Genomic DNA, 13,699 nt, shown 5'->3' with positions numbered 1-13,699 from the left:
CATGTATGTTAAATAAACACTGATCGCCATAATTATTTCTTTTTGGAAATCAAACAGTCCCAGCTACACAGGAAGATGCGGTCAAACAGGGGAACTCTTCTTTTCAGCCGAACCCAGCACAAATGCTAAACGTTAAATGCTTCATTTCTCCAGGAAGTTTCTCTTGGATGACTACACCCAAGTGAAACTGCGAGAAGTTTTCTTTTCTTTTTTTGCAAGGAACTAAGTGAACATTTGAACCTAATGTTTCGTTATCCTTCCGCACCAAAAGCAAGTTTGGAAAGTTGACTGAAGGTCCAAAGGAGTATCTTAAAAAAAAAAAAGGAAAAAAAAAGAAAAAACCCAAAACAAACAAACCAAACCAACAACAACAACAACAAAATCAATTAATCCCTCCACAACTGGAACCACCACTGCCCTCTACAGTCTTTTGGGAAAACACTGTTCACTGAGCAACGCAAAATGAGAGCTATTCTGTTAAGAGACAGACACACAGATGCGTGCCACACACACTGTGGCTTTAAACTATCCTAAGTTAAAAACTGATTTAAACCTAGAACTTTTGGCTTTTTCAACTGCCTCAAACCTGTATTTTATGAAGCAGGCTAGGTTATCACAGTGATAGACAAATCAAAATTTGTCTCTGTGCAGAACTGCCTACAACTGCGCAGTGGAAGGCACCCCTGCTTGGTCTCCACGTGAAGCACTTTGCTGGACCCAGAGCAGATACGTCCACCGACACGTAAAGATGGCCACATACACTGGGGTCAGTGCCGAACATCTAGACCCAGCAGGAGCTGAATGAGGAGGCGGAAATCAACAGTTACCATGACGTACAACTCCGCAAGGCATCTAGGAAATGAGAAGTCAAAACATGACCCTAAATGAGGGGAAAAAAAAAAAAAAATCCAGCAACAAGCAGGAACAGCAGTACATTACAGTAAGTCCTCTTTGGAAATCTGAGAAGTGGGAGAGGACGGGGGGAAAAAACCAGAAAACAGTTGGAATAATGCATTCTTTCTACTATTCAAAAGCAGACATATAATGGGTGGTATCTTGCCATAAGACTAGAACATTTTCTACATGACAGGAAAGACGGAACATCCTCTGTCAAAGTAGCAGCAGGCAACTTCCATATTAGGTCAATAATTCTGGGTTGTTATTCAAGCCTAGCAAGAGAGATGTAACAAGAGCCAGAAGCTGGCACAGTCCTATTCATCAGAGTAGGCGCTGCAATGCCAGGCGGAACAATATAGTGGAGGCTCAGAAAGAAACATTCCCAGAGTCAACACAACATAAGTCTGCAGCCCCACTTTTTGATCTGTGGACTCTTGGGAACAAAGCACAATTCAGCCAGCCTGGGACAGATTTCAGAAGTCGCTTTTTATTTTGAAGGCCTGTTTTTGCATATACAAATTATTTGGAAAAGAAATACGGGATGGCAGAAATATGGAAATATCTATTTTGATGCACAGTGCAGACAGGGAGATATTTAGCTGTCTGATTCCAAGACACATTTGCTTGTTTTCAATAAGCTTAACTATTCAGTTGTTTAAGCCCAACTTTTTGGGTATGCAGAAAAAAACTGAGCAAAATGATTGTGCTCCTGGGTTTCAAGTGAGTAAAAGCACAGCCCTTCTAGTCCAGGTACATGCCATGCCCAAAGGAGCAAGTCAAGGAACACCCAGAGACACTTACTAGCTTTCTAAGTTCAAATGCCAAAGCCCCAGGGGTTCGGTTTTGCAAGTCAAGCTCTCAGCATGCATCTCCACTAGCAGACTGCTCGTTCAGCATTTCCATTATACAGCCTAACAGGTTGAGATCTTAAAACCAATAATTTCCTCTGAACTAAAAACTTGGCAAAAAAATCTTTGGTCAGACCAGAAGCAGATTTTGTTTTAGAAATAGATTAAGTTTACAGTGGAAAGAAGAAATACTTATAAACCCCCCACACACTATAAAGCAATGGCTTTATCAAGGCCAGATTAGCTTCTGCAGTTACTGGCTCAGAACTCAGGAGGCCCCAAAAGCATCTCTGCTCAGTTACACAGTGACGAACCTCCACTATACTCCTAGGGTGACCATCTGCTAAAAGGTCCAGTGACAGATTTTTGAAAATATTAATTCAAAGACAGGATGATTTAATTTCCCTCTTAAGAGAAGGGGTTGGATCTGTCCCCATACTTGGGGGTATTCCACCAGATCTTAACTGAGTATCAGGAACCCTTCCCACTCAAGCCTACTAGGAAATAATTTTGCCAGCTTTCATAGGCCATAAGAGTAGACACAGCTCAAGGAGAAGATGCCCAGGACTATGAAATGGTACGATCACAATGAACACAGACACACAATTTTCTCTTTGGCTTAGGAATCAGGCCAACCTTCCTCCAATATCAGGGCAGCTGGTCTGGTGCTGGAAGCTCTGTGCTAGTTTAAGGCAGCCTGGACTGAGATCAATGGGCTTGTCTAATGACATAACAGATAAGTGACATTTCTTCCCCCGTGCAGCCAGGCCCTGGAAGCATCACAGGATAATGACACAGAGAAACAGCTATGCTGTGAGATCTCATGATGCAGAAAAATCCTGTTACTGTTACAGAGAAACAAATGTAGCTAGAAACAGGCTACAGCAAAAAGCAACGCTTGAATTCTTTCAAAACCATGTACGTGAGCATCTGGAAAGGCACATACTTTACATTAGTGTTGGTGCAGATGATGTATTCAATCTCATCGGAATAAGGATTCTGAAATGTGAAGCTGCTGGTTCTGATCAGCATCCATTCCCGGTTTTTGGTACGAAAACGATACATCACAGACAGGACTTGACCTTTCAGTTTCACAACCTGCAAAACCATTTGGACAGGTTAATAAAAGGATATTGTTACCTGCTGTGCAAATGAACAGTAAACAGCAGTAATTAGTGTTTTAAACTTGAATTACAGAAACCTATGAACACAACAGGGAGATTCTTAATTTGAAGAGAATAAGCAAAATCTGATTCATGTTTGCAGCTATTTCCTTCAGAATGAAACCCTCATGCTTTGTTGTATAAAATGCCATTGTCCAGCCTGCATATAAGAAGAATAGTTTCAGGACAACCAACAGGTTGTGCTGTTATCACAACAGCGAAGCTTTAAGAAGGCTTTAATGTGGAATGCATGTTGAGAGATTGACAGAAACCAAACTGAGGATCTTCTAAATGTTCGTATGTAAACCATAAACCAAACATTGCAGCCGAAACAAAAGCCCACAGGAAAAAAACATTTTGAGGTTGACTATCTGCTTTTCTGCTTGGATACCTAGCTATACAATTCATGTATGTGATATACGAAATCACACATCAGCATCAAAACTTAGGATAATACTTAAGATTATTAAGATTATTTATTTTTTATTAGCTATCTGCAGCCTGTATTCTCTAAAAGTAGAAATCCCAGTATTTACCCTCTGTCTTTATCAACAAGCAATTGGCTTAGGAAAAATGCTGCCTCCAATCCTGTCTTTTCCAAAGGTCTGTATTTGAAATCGATCAATTGGATACAGGATTAAATGGAAAGAATGGAAACAGAAGACATAAAAAGCTTTAGCAATGCCCAGGAAAGTTCAAAGTAATACTGATGTAAATGCCTTTTGGGTTTGGGGTTTTTTTTTTGTTTTTAAATGCTTTTGTAGTTTGAATTCAATGAGCCACATTCTTTTATCAGCAATTTTCTACTACCACACCCAAGGTAAAAAACACAGAGCTTGCGTAAAAGCGTCCAATCTGAACAGCATCCTACTGGATATCAAATAGCTGTATTCTGGATCCTTTGATACTAAACTCTATTTGTTGATCTTGGCCTTGAGACTATCTTATTCTGGCCTGATTTTCCCACCCTGATGAATGAATTTATCTTCCCAAGGAAGTAAAAGCTTCGAGATGGATACTGGCAATTGACCAAAAACTGCAAAACCCTCCCTCCCTCCTGTGTCATGCATCAACCTGGTTCTGATACTGTCAGCAAATTAGAAATGTCAAGTTTTCAGAGGGTTTTGGAAAAACAGAGAGTTTATTGGAAATCACAGTTACCTTTTTAATGAAAAGATTTCTAAGGCCAAACTAACAATAATACAATAAACTGCAGTGATCTATTGTCCTGAAGTCTGAATTAAGCAAACACTAATTCTGTAATAATATATAAAGCATAGAGATCACTGGTGGGAAAATCCTGAACTGTCTTAAAACAGTGCACACAAACAAGATAGCGCAAAAAATTTCAAAGCTGATGTTTAACCTTTACTTTCTTACATTCTTTGGAAATAAAAACCACCTGGTGCGTAGCTTAACTGTTTACTTCAGTCTTTTATTGCGTGATTGAAACAACAGCCCAAATCTCATTGCCACTGTACTGAACAAAAATATACTGAAAAAGGAATTGCCTATTAAAGAAACAGCAGAATATTTTCATAGATTCGACACAGGTCGAGTGAACAGGAACTTTCACTTCTACTCTGCATTTTTTCCTGCTGTCTTTTTGTATGACCTTAAGCAAACCGCGTAGGTCCCTGATCCAGTAAATCATTTATGCACATGCCTAAGAGCGAGTAGTGACAGCGAAGTCCCCAGCAACTGAGTTCAGGGATATACCAGCAGCCGCCCACGGCCTGATCTCACTCTCGGTGAACACAGTGAGGACCAAGTCATTAAGTTGAATGTTAGTCAGTCAGCCCTTCTGAGCCCCAGGCGATCACTTCAGAGATGGATGTCTGACGTGTTATTATCCAGCAGCGCTGTCATTGTGTCTTGGATAAATTAGAGGAATCAATCATTTGGGCATTAGGCAAAAACAGCATATGCATTCTTGCTGCTCTTCTTGTGCTACTGACACGATCAGGTACAAGTTCAGGGAGCTGAACGAGCTGAAAGCTAGTCCCACACAAAAGCGATTAGTCCCTTAGCTAGCCTACCTGGCAAGACCATCTGTGAAGGTACCAGGACAGTAGGAAGGGTGAGGAGGTGGTCAGGGAGACAGAAGAAGTGGGAGTAGGACCTGACTCCTGGTGACAGCTAACCATCAGGTAGGTTCAGCTGCAGCATCACACCCCCAACCAAGGTGGGGCAGAGAAGATGACTGGGTGTGGTGATCTATTTCACGCAGCTAACTCTCACAAACTCCTGCCTGTGAATCAGTATCTTGAATTTAAAAGGTGTTTAGCTGCTGTGTGAACTCAGTCCATTCAAGGGACACTGAAGTGGACGCAGAGTGCTCACACAGTCTTTTCTGCTAGCTCAGAAGTGGGGCTGGTAGCCTCTGCTTGAGGGAGGGGGTCGTGAGACATAGCTCAAGAGTACCGATATCTTACACTATCTCAGACACTTCTGTAGAGACCATAACCTCAGTTTCACAATCTATTGTATGGAAACAAACAGCATTTAGTTGTTGTTTTCCCCAGAGAGGCTTTTCAAGCTCCATTTTGGTATGCTGTGCCTGAATAAATAGTTGGCTATACAAATTATTTTAGAAGTCACTTCATATCCATATTTCACAGCTGAAAATACATCTCGGCATCCAACGCAAGATGGATCAATGAAGCTTGGTTGAGCTATAGGCTGTTGTCAGAAAATCTGGAACCACTTAGATCATCTGAGCCTCAGTAATCGGTTAAACACACTACACCATGCTTTCTAGTCCAGTAGGGAAGGTGTGCTGAAAAGACCAGCAACAAGCAGAAGGCTTGGGGAAAGCACTCCTACTGTATGTCCCAGATTAATTTGAAACAATAAGCTGTACAATGGAATAAATGCCTTTGATATAGCTGATGTAAATGTGGCCTACTATAAAAATGAATCCAGAGCAGTAACTCTTTCCATACGTTCTATTTCTTTTGTTACTTCAGTCTGCATTTCAATTCCTAATAGGGAGAAAGGCCAAATTCTCTATTGATGTAAAGTGGTGTAACTCCGTTAAAGTGTGAAGCATGTCATCTATGCTGGCAGAGAATTTAGATCGTAAACGATCCAGCATTACAGAGGAGCATAACTACTTTCAAATCAACAGTCCACATTGGAAGGTGAATACTTCTGATTATAGTGGGATCTACACAGGCGTCTCCAAATCAGCTCTAACTGAACAGTGAACACTCATTTAATTTTTTGTTAAAAGAAAACGAAATGTATAATTAGGTGACTTATTTCTGAAAACACAGCAGATGCTGCAGTTTAAACTACTGTTTATGCAGCTTAACTGATTAGTAACTGATAAACAAATTGTTTCATATCTTGCTACTCCTTCTGCACAATGTGAAAAATAAAAGCTACTTCTCTGAACAAAATAATAACAAAAATAATAAATAAATGGCAGAAGAAAAGAAGCAGGATGCAGGACCTGTTGGAAACTCTCCCTCAAATGGCTTTGATCTTCAGGATGGCAGAATTCTAAAATATCTTTCCCCAGAAGATCCTAGAATAAAACATAAAGCTGTGTAAAAAACCCAGACCACAACACAAATCCACATGCAGATCTGCAAGTACCTTGCAGACACTAGATCTACCACCCTTAATGGTACTACGCAGTTAATTGGGAATGAATCAGAAAGACAAGGTTTGTAGGCATCATGTCCCACATTATATTTGTACTGTTGCATAGATACATGTATTTACAAACAAATTTTAAGTGATTTTTTTAATATCTGTGAAATGGTGTCTTGGTAAGACTGACATCCTCTACTACAGCTCATTTTATGGTACTAATTTTTGTAAAACCAGTTAATAATAACTACACCTAATAAAGCTACCTAAAATCAAAATAAATAGGAAAAACAAACGAACAAGAAATTATGTTTGCCTCTAAATTGCAACAGCTATGAGTTATCCAAGGGAGAGTTGTGGTAGTCAGGAGTTCATTTATTATTCTACTCAGCTCTGTGACTAGCCTCCTATTCAGACGAGCAGATGTAAGCCTAAAGGAAAATAGATGCCATAAATGATGTTTGCTTACTGTTCAATAGATTGGCAGAAGTAAAGATCTACAGGACTATAACTGTCTCCAAGCACTGTTAACTTTCTATCACAGAAATGTCTTCACTGGAAAGCTGTGCAAGGTTTAAAGCATCTTGCTGTTAGAATTCTAATTGGATCTAAAAGGTATAAAAAAGATACCCCACATAACAAAAGGGGAAAACTAAATTTTACAGAGGCGTGGGCATTAAAGAAAAATGAACAGCATTTAGTGCACAACATACAACTTATCAGCTACAAATATTTCTTGCTCTCCTGCTTTTGTTTTTAATGCAGAAATAGAATTTTCTTCATTAGCTCTAACCAGTCTCCACATTTACAGCAAGTCACTGACCTGGGGCTGGTAGCCAATGACGCTGATGCACCTTGGGTCAACAAAGGTGATGACTCCATCAGAGTTGTGCCTAGACAAGAACTCAGTTGGGACCGACATGCCATTCATGTCCATGCACACCGGAGAGCTGGTTACCTATGACCAATAAAGTCCACAGTATTTAGTCCACAGAACAGTTACCTTAAGTCAAATTTGATTACGTAGCTAAAGAACAAAATCTGTTGGCCGAGTGCTAATTGCTGAAGGAAGCCATAAATAAAACACCACCACAGATACATGACACAGAATAGCCTTTAGTCTAGTTTGCAGGGCAAGTATCTCACCCCATGGCACCTACCTAGGCTTAACAGCACAGCAGAAAAACAAATACATCAGAAGTTCCCAAGGAGGATGGATATAGTAAGGATGTAAGTACAGCTGGATTCATCTCACTTTGTGGCACCACATTAAAGTTAGGCATGTTGGTTCCTACCTTTGTCAACCAAGAATTAGACTTGCAGAGGACAATTCAGTCCACCCATTTATGATAGGAAGGTCAATCTCTAGAAGAGGCCAACTCATTATCTGTAGACATATCCAATAGGACCAGCTCAGACTAAACACTCCACTTTCAGGTGAGATGAACCTCACCTGAAACACCCAGAGAACCTGAACAAAGTTCTCCAGAGGGTGAAGTAGGTGATATTAGGCCAGCAAGTGCCTGCTCATAATGAAAAAACACAGTCCTCCTATAAATGCTCCTCAAACCTCATCAGAGAGAATTATGCATTTCCAGCTCTATGCCTGAAACCTGTGCAATCAGGCCACTTCATATCCATTCATTCCTACTGGGCCTACAAATGAGACCACTGTTTTTCTTACAACTTCCAGAGCTATCTCCGTTAATAAGGTCCCAATGCAAAAAGAGAAAAATCTCATTTTTTTGTTGTTTTGGAGCAGATTAGCCAGTTAACTGTATGCAAGATTTCAATTTGCTGTTACAGAACAGAGTTTTTAATTTGTGCACCTTGACTCCTTTGCGATTAAATCCATCCACAGAGCCTCCTCTTGCCCTCCCTCACATACATCCTGCTGGCTCTTCTAATGTAACAGATGTTTTGACACTCCGTGTTACTAATGTGGTTTTCTCGGAAATCATCTTTCTTTGGCAGCTGTAACATATGAATCCCCAAAACCTCCTTCTCTCCATTAGTGGAATATATTACCCTTTATTATAAAAGCATGATTAACCTAAAAAACATCATGCAATACTGCTGTAGCTCTGCCATAGCAATGGAGACACACTCTGCAGAAGTGCTAACACTTGCAGTAACATACAGGCTGCTCACCTCAAATAAGATGGGTTTGGCACCTGTGCTCTAATGAAAGGGTCATTCTCCCTTGTAAGGAGGAGAGATGCCATCCTAGCAGATGGCAACAAGTGCAGGCCAACAGGAGATCATGCAGGAGGCTCAAACACGTTCACCCATGGCAGAATTCCCAGACTGGGAAGATAAAAATTAGCCTCCCTGCTGCGGTGAAGGAGACTCACCACAATTACTCTAGCTCCTGCTCAGAACTCTCATCAGCAATGGACAAAGGAAGAAAATGTTAAAACGTCAATTACAACTGTCTGGACAAAAAGGAAGAAAAATTTTATTCTCACAGTTCCCTTGGCTGACATCACATCTGAATGCACACTACAATACACACTGAGAATGAAGCTATTATTTGTGAAGTGCCTCTTGACTGCCTTATCTTTATCATTTTCAGAGTAACTCCTGCAATCACAGTTTCTCAAGTAGTTGATTAGTCAGAGAGAGAAAGAGAACAAATGAAAGAATAGCGGGCAGCATATCACTGGCTTTGGGAGCCACTTTAACCAGAACAGCAGGTCTGTACACGCTTGTGCTCCAGGAGCATCTTTGCCTCTGCTGTTGGGTTAAATACGTGTATGCACCAAAATCACATTTTCATTTTGCTCTGTTGACATGTTCTAAACAAGTCCTGCTCATGGCAGAGGGGTTGGAACTAGATGATCTTTAAGGTCCCTTCCAACCCAGACCATTCTATGACTCCGTAAGTTACCAGCTGCACACCGACATCAAGGCACTTTGTATTTTGTAGATGTGTTAGAAGTTATAGTCTAGTATCAGAACTTTGTGTAAATCCTTTACACCACAACACTGATTACGCTTTCAGAAGTAGTTTGTATAAGGAAAGACTGGCATTACCTGAAGCCTTCCTATTGCCACGAGGCAATATTTACTACCTTGTCCCACATCAGCATCTTCTTCTGGTATAGTCATTCCTAAAGTAAATGATAACAAATACTGTTATAATTAGTAAATTGGAATGAGCAGAGACGCTGCTGGCCTGGTTCTATACTATTCTAGATGCTCTAAAGCATACAAAATAACCTTATTGCCTTATTAATGCATTATCTCTGGGTTCAGATCAGATGATCTTTCTCAGTCATGCTCGATCCTACATACCCCACACACGTGTACGCAGTACCCACAGCAGCTATTTTGGCTGCCAAAGACGAAGCAGATACAAACATTCCGTTATACACCGAACTGGACAATAACATTTCCATGAGTATTTCTCCACAGTATGTTACTGGAACCGCGTGGTCACTTAATATGTTCAGTGAATGTGCACTATGTTCAGTTTTCTTTGTGAATAAGATATCATAATGAGCCTTAAAAACAAGGCACAGCCTAGATTTTTCATTAACTTCGTGCTCATATTTAACAGCTGGTTTTACTTTTTTCTATAATGGACTAAATCTGGGTCATTATGTTGAAAGACTGAAAAAATGCGGATGCTTTGCTAACAGTGCTTGTTTCAGTTGTGTAACAGGAGTAACTATTATAAACACAGGAATAATTTCAAAACATACATGTGTACTGATTTCCACCTCAGTGTTTCACAAATAGGACCATTCAGATTAGCTCCGTTTACTTGCTAGTTGGCTAGGCCATTAGTTAAGGCTATTTCCCAACTCCAGTGTTGAGATACCAATTTCCTGTGATGAACTTGAAAAAACACCTTCCAAGAGTGACACTGCTGACTTATTTTAAGTGATTTGTAAATTCTTTCATAAGGCTTTTCAAGGAATTCAGTCCCAACAGGCAGTGAATAATTTAAGAAGCATTTTAAAGCATTAGTGAAATTAATTGCAAAGCAGCTACCAATTATGAAACATCAGCCACTTTATTCTCAAAATTTGTAATTCCCAAGGTAAGTCAATCTTTGGACTGTGCAGAGGATGACAGCATACAACTTTCTTAAATTACGCCTCTGAAAAATAACTGTAAGTGCTGCTGAATGAACTGAAGTAGTCTCTGAAGGAAGTTATTTTGTATCAAAATAATTTAATCTTATCTGACAATCAGTTTCTAAATAGCACTCTACAGGTATTTTTCAGTTTCCATTGAGCTAGATAATAAAATAAAATACACAAAGTATGAAAGAAAAAACTCCGTATTTTTGTATAATATATTCAAACTTTATTTGCAATGGAATTACAGTTTTGGAGGCCTAACTTCATTTGCAGCCCCCGACAGATAACTAGGATTTTATCAGGGGATCTCAAGCTTTACAAGGAGGAGCATTATTGTCCCTTTTAACAAGTGGGAAATTGAGGTGCAGTACGAATTTCAATGTCACACACTGCAAGAGGTGGGCAAAACTCCCTTGTCTTCTACACAATGATCTTACTATCCAGAGATACAGATTTGGCCCTAAATAACTCCTTAGTTTCTAAACCTACATGATATCCCTCACCAAATGCTGGGAGACTCCTCTGAAATGTTTTCTTAGAAGCTGCATGAGAAGATCAAGGCGGCAGTATGTGACCTTACGAGGACATTTTAAGAAATCAATCATTAAACACATAAGTTAAAAATAACATTGGAAGGAATCGACACATGTTATCTTTCAATTAAGCATTATTTTGTGCTTCCAATAAAGGTTCCTCTGCGGGTTACTAGGGACCCAAACTTTCACTCAAGATCCTTCACCTGATTTAGAACATCCTTGGAATGAAGACAACCTGCATTTATCCTCCCTGCAGGACTGTTCTGCACTGCCTGCAGTTTATCAGTTTACGCTTCAAGCAGTTAAATTACAAAGCACTGTTTTGGTATTTCACACACCGCTGTTCCTGCCTCTTTTCTGTTATACACCAGGCAAACTACAAACAAGAGCCCAAACACAAATAAGTCCCATGCTCTCAGACACCAGCATACCATGGAGAGCATAAACCACTGACATGGAACTACAGTTAAGAGATCATATTATAGAATTATTTTGTTTTCCTTCCTTGCTGTTTTTACACACAGTTATTTCTTCAACACAAGACTTAGTAAGTAGCTAATGACAGCTCCAATAGGCAAAGGAACTGAATTTGGCTGCCTCTTGAGAAAAAGAGGGAAAATTACCCTGAAAAAGCAGCAGCAAACATATCTACTCAAAACTCTGTCCACTTTAGACAAAATTTTGGCAGACACATGGCTGCTATCTGCTCACATACATGTGGGGTACCTGGAAGGGTGAGCTCCCATAACTAAACCTAGACTCCTCTGCATGAGCAATTTTAATTTTAAATAGGTAGAAAATGGTTGAGGGAGAATTGCGTGCAGTTTGCAGGGGATGATAACTGGAATTCAGCAGTCTCACCTTATAAAGCGGTGACTCGACACGTGAACTGAGAGCAGGACAAATTAAATGATGCAGCAGTTTAGGATGAAGCATGAGGATGCTGACTCGGCTGCAGTGTACAAAAACAACCACGGGAGGAAAGAAGGCATTGGAGCAACAGAAGAGTTGACCTAACGCTTTGGCTGGAGGACGGCAGCAGGGACTGCATCCCTGCGGGAGATGGATGAGGAGTCTCTCACTCCTCAGTCCTCAACTCTGCACCAGGGCAAATCTGCAAGTTCAACCGTGAGCCGAAAGAACAAACATTTTAAAAGCTGGTGCCTGAAGCAATCGTGGTCACATTCAGACAGCTTGGTACAGGTGGTCTGATTTCAAAGATGGTGACTGATTCTAGGCCCTACCACCTTCAGAGCATTTTCTTGGTGGATGCCTGGTACTTCTGAGAATTAAGCCACTTAAACACTGGGGCCCAAGTGCTGTTTTACAGAAATAACTCTAGGTGTTCTAGTTGGATGACCTTAACCAAAAGGTCCCTTTAAAATGGAGTTTTCCATCTGAGAAGGATGAATTTAAAGCATTTTCCCTTGACTTCAAAAGCTTTTTCAATCGTTTCCTTAGCAGCGCAGTGTATTGCAAAGGACAGCAAAGATACTCAGCTGGATGGCTTCCATTTCGCATAATCTTTTTTCTGCAACACTTTCCTTTCTAGGAACTTGGTCCATGCTTGCTACAGCCCAAATAAACTCAAAGCAACATAAACAATCTCCAAAATTAAACCTAGCTAAGAAACACCATTTCTGATGTCACTCTGTTGGCAAGGGAGGCTGTTGTTCTAATTTTCACCTTTTTTTTTTTTTTTTTTTGCAAGATGCATTACATTTGGCCTGTATAACACACTGAAAAATGTATTAGTTGGGTTATCGCACAAGACAGCCTATGAAAAAAACCCAATCTACCTGGAATTAATCAATACATGACCCAGTGAATTGCTAACCCTTCCCTAAAAGTGCCTAGAGTAAAAATACGCCAAAGTGATTGTCTGCTCGTCTGCAGTGTAGGTGCTGTTACTGACAGCATTCCATAAAGGGAAATTGGTTTCTTCACTCTCTTGTTGACAGTTACAAAGTTTCAACCAGGGGTGGGCTTATATATGACATGCATTGGTAGAGAGATTTACTTTTGCTTTAGCATACTTCCTATTGAACATACTCCAATATGGACAGGTAAATAAAGATATGTGTACTGCACTTAATACCGGTTTGTCCATCTCTTAACGTAACATAATATTGCTCTTTAACATCACTAAGTACTGTCAGTATTTCCAAAAAAAGTTGCAAAAACCTCCAGGAAAGCAGCTATGAAACTGATCTTTAGGAGGCATCAACAAACTAAACATACATACATTATTCACATTCTTTACATGTAACTCTGAGAAAGGCTTTATTTCTCAAGACCAAGTATATGCTCCTCTTGAATAATAAATATAGTGCCATGCTTATTCAAGTTAATATCAACAATTTGCAAAGCTAAGCCTGCAACTGAGCATCACAAATAGAATGCTGGGCCATTACAGGTTATATTTAATTTCCAAGTGTCCTTTATGCCACCAACAGTTTCCCACAGGGTAACGGCATGCGTTTGTGTGGACATAAGGAACTTTTTAGTTTTCCCAGTGAGCTTCCAGTTGGTGCTAACAACAGAACAGCTTCATTTTCTGCCTT

At 40.1% G+C, this 13,699-nt stretch overlaps 1 protein-coding gene across 1 annotated transcript in view; it reads right to left on the bottom strand.

Annotated features, from left to right (window-relative positions):
* Nucleotides 1–13,699, bottom strand: part of ARNT2 (aryl hydrocarbon receptor nuclear translocator 2) — a 79,161-nt gene that overhangs the window by 21,958 nt on the left and 43,504 nt on the right. Inside the window, exons 8-11 of the mRNA XM_075713751.1 lie at nucleotides 9,545–9,621; nucleotides 7,332–7,466; nucleotides 6,366–6,440; nucleotides 2,692–2,843 (exon numbers count right to left, since the gene is read on the bottom strand). Of these exons, the coding sequence (XP_075569866.1) occupies nucleotides 2,692–2,843; nucleotides 6,366–6,440; nucleotides 7,332–7,466; nucleotides 9,545–9,621 (439 nt within the window). The remainder of the gene's footprint in view (nucleotides 1–2,691; nucleotides 2,844–6,365; nucleotides 6,441–7,331; nucleotides 7,467–9,544; nucleotides 9,622–13,699) is intronic.

The sequence above is a fragment of the Pelecanus crispus genome, chromosome 7, assembly GCF_030463565.1.
Source record: "Pelecanus crispus isolate bPelCri1 chromosome 7, bPelCri1.pri, whole genome shotgun sequence".
NCBI lineage: Eukaryota > Metazoa > Chordata > Aves > Pelecaniformes > Pelecanidae > Pelecanus > Pelecanus crispus.
This window is presented reverse-complemented; position numbering and strand designations above follow the sequence as displayed.